The sequence below is a fragment of the Carlito syrichta genome, unplaced genomic scaffold (assembly GCF_000164805.1).
Source record: "Carlito syrichta isolate Samal-C Ts95f unplaced genomic scaffold, Tarsius_syrichta-2.0.1 Scaffold303376, whole genome shotgun sequence".
NCBI classification, from domain to species: domain Eukaryota; kingdom Metazoa; phylum Chordata; class Mammalia; order Primates; family Tarsiidae; genus Carlito; species Carlito syrichta.
In genome coordinates this window covers 294,713-301,390 of record NW_007247472.1, presented here as the reverse complement: position 1 = coordinate 301,390, position 6,678 = coordinate 294,713, and the positions used below count along the sequence as shown (strand labels likewise).

The window sequence follows — 6,678 nt, the reverse complement described above, 5'->3', positions numbered from 1 at the left end:
CAACCTCAGCCTTCCGAGTAGCCGGAATTACAGGCATGCGCTACCATGCCCGGCTGATTTTTTGATTTATTGTAGTGATGAGGTCTCGCTGCCCAGGGGGGTCTCAAACCCGCGGGCTCAGGCAATCCTCTCACTTCAGCCTCCCAAAGGCGCGGGATTACAGGCTGAGCCACCGAGCCCGGCTTCCTTCCAGATATTATCGGGTTCACACTGTGTGGCAGGGCTACTGGAATCACTGTCTTTAATCCTGAGTGCCTTGCTTTACATGATGGATATATAAAATGGGTGTGTTTTTATTTTTCATGTATTCAGTCAGGCGATAAACATTATCAAGCACCAAGTTTTTGCCAGGTAATGGTTTAGGTTCTGGGAAATATAACCAAATAAGATTCTTATGCAAGCAAGCCAGATTCTGTTTTTTAATTGCCAGGTATAATTTCAGAAATGTTGAAATCACCATAGTTGGAATGAACAAAGAGGTGATTTGATCTAATATTCTCATTTAATAGATGAGAAAATCAAGGTCTCTCAGCTGAAGTGTGGAAAGCCAGGTTGGAGGGAGCTAACTGATTGCCTTACCCTCAGCCTGGTGCCAGTGCCCCTTCGGGGCAACCATTCACATACCACCATCGCAATTTTTGGCCAGATCCATGCATCACCTACTTAGCATTTTTCTTTAAATTAACTCCCCCTCTTCCCACCCTCCTTTTTTTTGAGTTGGAGTCTCACTCCCTCGTCCAGGCTGGAATGCAGCAGCACACTTACCCCAGAGTTGACCTGCTGGGTTCTGATGATCCCTTCACCTCGCATTCCAAGTAACCAGAACTACAGGTGCATGCTACTATGCTCAGTTAATTTTTAAAATTTATTTATTGTAGAGACAAAGTCTTGCCAAGTTGCCCAGGCTGGTCTTGAACCCATGAGCTCAGGCAATCCACTCACCTCAGCCTTCCAAAGTGCTGGGATTATAGGCCGAGCCACTGAACCTGGTCCCTTTTTTTTTTTTTTTTTTTGAGTTGGAGTCTTACTCTGTCGCCCAGACTGGAGTGCAATGGCCGCTCCTGGCCACCACAGCCTCGACCTGCTGGGCTCCAGCGATCCTTCCGCCTCAGTCTTCTGAGTAGCCGGAATTACAGGCGCGCACACCCACGCCTGGCTGATTTTTTAATTTTATTGTAGAGATGAGGTCTCACTGCCCAAGCAGGTCTCGAACCCGCGGGCTCAGGCAATCCACTCACCTCAGCCTCCCAAAGGTGCGGGATTACAGGCTAAGCCACCGAGCCCGGCCCTTTTTTTTTTTTTAAGTTAAATTTATTTCTAAAATTAATTTGTCTTCCTACCATAAATTAGAGTATCCATTAAAATAAATAAAAATAAACAATATCATAAGCTAGATAGATACTGTTGCCTGCAGGAGGCCCAAAGGTTAGAGAGCGATTTAACACCACCACACTGGGAGTTTCTCTTTAACCCAAACAGAATTGAAAAAGAATGGAAAAGAGATGACTTTCTTGGTATGTATGTCAGTGTTATTTAGTGCTGTGTACCCCTGAAGCATTATTTTGTATTCTCCTACTCACTAAAGTCATCTTGCAAACTGTCAGGTAGACCCCATGGGGGGAAACTCCATGTTATAACCCTTATTTGATTTTCTGATGTTTGATCATTGATGGTTTCTGGTTTATAAGGCTGCAGTTTTTCTGTCTCCAGCCTTCCCCCTAGATTTTTTTTTTCTTTAACAGCAACATGGATGTAACCCCCTAGGTATGTAGAGTATTCTACAAATAAACACTAGCCAGGCAGGGAACTGCCTCCTTAAAGGAGAGCCAAGGCAAGTCGTTTGTAAAATGAAGGCTGTTTCTGAGATAGTAGAAATAATTGCCTACTCTTTATCTGTATAGAAAACTCAGAAAGCATTGCAGTTTCTTCAACTAGGGCCTGGCTTGATTTGACCCTTCCAGAGAAAGTGTGTAAGGTTCTCTGTAATAAGTCCAAACCTTGCTAACTTGATCATGTTATACAATGCTCCTCATTGAAGACTGTTTTTTCTGCCGTTAAATGGAAGATGGAGCCAGATGAACCCTTTCCTGAAATGATTGTGGCATCCAGAGCAGGCACTGACAAAACAGTGAGGGTTTGTTTATTTGTTTGTTTTTTAATGTTCATACCTTCAGTTCAGGGCTACCATCTCCAATGTCAGTGTCTATGATATAGATGGCTTTGGGCACAAAGTGTTCTAATTCCCAGACCAAAGGAACATCATGTAATTAACTTCCTGCTGCTCAGGAATCAGGATAAACAGTGGCCATCAGCAGCAGAAGTTTTTAAGGATTGTGTGATGTGGAAAGTCTTTTTTTTTTTTTGAGTCAGAGTCTCACTCTGCCATCCAGGCTGGAAGTGCAGTGGCATGCTCACGGCCTCTGCAGCCTCAGCCTGCTGGGCTCAGGCTACCTTTCTGATTCAGCCTTCCAAATAATTGGAACTACAGGCATGCACCACCATGCCCAGCTATTTCTTTGATTTATTATAGAGGCAAGGTCTCACCATGTTGCCCAGGTTGGTCTTGAACCCATGGGCTCAGGCAATCCTCTCACCGCTGCCTCCCAAGGTGCTGGGATTACAGGTGTGTGCCACCAGGCTTGACTGGAAAAGTCTTCTGGAAGCTGATGGTTCCTATCTTTATCAACTCATTCACAATCCATGATGAGCAAACAAATTTGTGCAAATTTCCTTCACTGTGTGATTAATTTGCTTAACCCTTGATGGTGATGCTTTTTAGCAGGGTAAATTGTACCCAGCATTAAATAGGTGACACCTCCAGGGAGTTTTATAATTATTGAAAGATGAGGCCAGGCTCGGTGGCTCAGCCTGTAATCCCAGCACTTTGGGAGGCCGAGATGAGTGGATTGCCTGAACCCGCGGGTTCGAAACCCGCCTGCGCAACTTGGCGAGACCTCATCTCTACAATAAATCAAAAATTAGCAGGGCGTGGTAGCGTGCACCTGTAGTTCTAGCTACTTGGAAGGCTGAAGCGGAAGGATTACCGGAGCCCAGCAGATCGAGGCTGCGGTGGCCGGGAGCGGCCACTGCACTCCAGTCTGGGTGACAGAGTGAGACTCCAACTCAAAAAGAAAAGAAAAGAAAGACAAAAATATCAGGTCTCTTACAGCATCATTGCAAATGGTCATCCCTTAAAGAAATCAAACAGGATTGAGCCTGTTTTGTAGCTTTGCTTTTCATTAATTCATTTGTACCTTATTTGCATTCTGTGTTATACTTGGCACTGAGAAAGAACATATATGTAATTGTCCCTATTCTTAGAAGCTCTGGTTCTGAAGGAGCCACAGGCCAATGATTTGAGTGTGATGGGAAAATCGCTAGTAGTGACTAAGAAACTGAGAGGGCAGCTAAATTGAAACAGACAGTGTTTATGCCCCTGGGCAGGCAGCAACTTTCATCACTATTGACTCTGGGCTGTATCCAGGTAGAGAGTGTGTGTGTGATTAGAAAGAACCATCTAACCTACCCATAAATGCTCCTGTCTCCCCCTCCAGACTGTGAGGTACTTGTTTGACCAAACCCCTGGGAGAGATGGAGAGCCACATCTTCATGGAGAAATTATGGGTAATGGGTGTAGGTAGCTAACAGCAAAGAGGTCGCAAAGATTGAGGAAAGGCTAGTTTTTTAAAATTAGATAAAGTGGAGCTTGGTCCAGAAGGAGTGGGTCTGAGTCAGAAACCTGTTTTGTAATCAAGACACTACCATCTGGGTGACCCTGGGCAAGTTACTTACCTCTTGGAGCCTCAGTTTTCTCCACTTATGAAACGGGATAAAACCTGGCTTTCCTATTTGCCAGGGTTGATGTGCTATATCCAGGGTTGGCAAATTACAGCCTGCAGGCCAAACTTGGCCTCTGGCCTATTTTTGTGAAGTTTTATTGGGACATAGTCACGCTCATTCGTGAAATATCTTCTCCTCACTGCAATGGCAGATGGCGTAGTTAGGCGGTTATGACAGAGTTTGTGGCCCACAGTGGTAAAATGTTTATCATCTGGCCCTTTACAGAAAAAGTTGGCTCACCCCTGTGCTCAGTGGTTGTAAACAAGGTCATGCTGTATTGTCATGAGTTTGTTATAAAACTGAATTAAGTGCAGTCAATAGAAGTATATGGGAGAGATCTCTCCATTTTATAAGAAATATAAAGAAAACCATGATTTGCTAGATGTTAATGCTTTTTCTTGAAGAAATCTATTTCATGTTTGGTGCCTCCTGTACACTTGGCCCCGGGGGCTAGGAATCAAGGTAGAGGGCCACACCTGGTGCACAGGTCCTTGCAGGTGTTGTTTCTGTCTTGGGGAGGATGGTAGGACTTGAAATAGTTTTCATTCCATTCTAGGATGAACCATGTTGTAGGTGCATCAGACAGGTCTGGGTGGGGCTTCTGACTCAACCAGAATTTCTAGAGTGCCTACTATGCATCAGCATTGTCTTGGTGCTGGGGACATCCTGTCCTCGTCATCATGGAGCCCACATTCTAGTCTTCAGATGGGTCTATTAAATCTTTAGGAAGACGTCAGAAAGCAGAAAACTACCTTTTGTGGCTTATTTCCTCTTCTAACTTTTTTATTGTACATTATTCATCCGTGAATAGATTATGCATTTATATGATAAATAACTCAGAAGATTTAAAACATGAAAAGCAAATCTCCTGTCTATCCCTGACACCCAGCTGTCTAGTTCCCCACCTTAGAAGCAGTCACTGTTAGCAATTTCTTGTACATTCTTCCAGCAATATTCTGTGTGCATACAGTTATTCATGTGTACCTGTACTTTTTTTTCAATTATTTCATTAAGGTTCTCTGTCCTCCCTAATGTTTTATTTTTAAAAAGTGCAAGTCTATAGAAAAGCTGAAAGGTAAGCCAAATGCAGTGGCTCATGCCTGTAATTCCAGCACTTTGGGAGGCAGAGGCAAGAGGATTGCCTGAGCCCAGGGATTTGAGACCAGCCTGGGCAACCTGACAAGGCCTCTTCTCTACAATAAATCAAAAAGTTAACTGGGCATAGAGGCACATGCCTGTAGTTCCAGCTGCTTGGAAGCCTGGGTGACAGAATGAGACTTAACTCAAAAAAAAAAAAAAAAAAAAAAAAAAGCTGAAAGGATAACACCATATAACCTAAACTTGGATTCTGCAATGGTTAGCATTTCACCATATTTGCTTTGTCTTCCCCTGCCTGCTATCAACACACACACACACACACACACACACACACACACACACACACACGCACGCACATGCTACTTTTTCTCTCCTGAAGCTTTAAAAGCAAGTAGCAGATGTCATTTATAGTTCACCCCTTCAAACTTTAGCTGACGTTTCCTAAGAATGAGGATATTCTCCTACATGCATACCTAGCCACAAGTTCATCAGTTTACTCAAGCATTTTGTCACTGCACAGTAGTATTACCTAATACCCAGTTCTCACTCAGGCATCCTCATTTGTCTCATCAATGTCCTTTATGGATTGTTGTTGTTGTTTTTTTCTTAAATCCAAGATTCCTTTAAAAATTCCTCATTACATTTCACTGTCATGTCTATTTAGTTTTTTTAAAAAACACTTGCTCACATTTGTTTCTCCTCGTCCTGAAAGGTGGGTCCTTCACCTTTCTTGTTTTCTTTGCTTCTTCACCTTTTTGCTTGAGGCAGATCTTCAATGCCATCACTCTCTTCTGGCCCTGCAGGTGTCAGCCAGCCTTACAAAGCAGGATGGATCTTGACGTGGTGAACATGTTTGTGATTGCGGGTGGGACGCTGGCCATCCCCATCCTGGCATTTGTAGCCTCATTTCTCCTGTGGCCTTCAGCACTGATAAGAATCTATTATTGGTAAGTTGGCTATGTAACTGATGCTTCTAAGAGTATCATAATGTTGTCATCGTCTCTGCTTGTCCTTTGTGTTGTGGTTGTTCAACATTTTATCATGAAGTATTTCAAGCATACAGAAAAGTTGTAAGGCACTCCAGAATTTTAGGAGTATTCTTGAAGAATATCACTAGGTAAAATCTTTCAGGTTTCGGATAACATCTTTGCCCACCCACACTTCCAGGGTCACTGATTCTGTCTTCAAGAAAGGATTGTGTATACTTAGGAGAACTCCTTTGGTGTTTTCTTGGTCATTGGATTCTGACCCTTTGATGTCCTGACAAGTGCAGTGCTGTCACTAAAAAATGAATTAGAAAGACTGGGATCATTGAGGTGGTATGTGTAGAAAAGAATGCCTTTGGAGTTGTTCTAGAAGTGTTCATTAGTAAAGTGACAGAAAGAAAAAGAATTTTCCAAAATATGTCACTCTTGCACCACATTTATGATTCTCGCCCTGTCTGAATATCATCTACCCTTTTCTTTTGTATTTCCTTTATTGTGAGTCAGCTTTTTTAAAGCCTTAAATCAGTGTATTTTAAAAGTGATATAGCCGGGCTCAGTGGCTCAGCCTGTAATCCCGCACCTTTGGGAGGCTGAGGTGAATGGATTGCCTGAGCCATGGGTTTGAGAAACACCTGGGGAACTTGGCGAGACCTCATCTCTACATAAATCAAAAATTAGCTGGGTGTGGTAGTGTGCGCCTGTAGTTCCAGCTACCTGGAAGGCTGAGGCGGAAGGATCGCCGGAGCCCAACAGG

The 6,678-nt window shown here is 43.4% G+C and overlaps 1 protein-coding gene across 1 annotated transcript in view; it reads left to right on the top strand.

Moving 5' to 3' along the window:
- ABHD6 (abhydrolase domain containing 6) overlaps positions 1–6,678 on the top strand; it is a 56,991-nt gene that overhangs the window by 16,584 nt on the left and 33,729 nt on the right. Inside the window, exon 3 of the mRNA XM_008058535.1 lies at positions 5,742–5,885. Coding sequence (XP_008056726.1) covers positions 5,767–5,885 — 119 coding nt within the window. The 5' untranslated portion in view covers positions 5,742–5,766. The remainder of the gene's footprint in view (positions 1–5,741; positions 5,886–6,678) is intronic.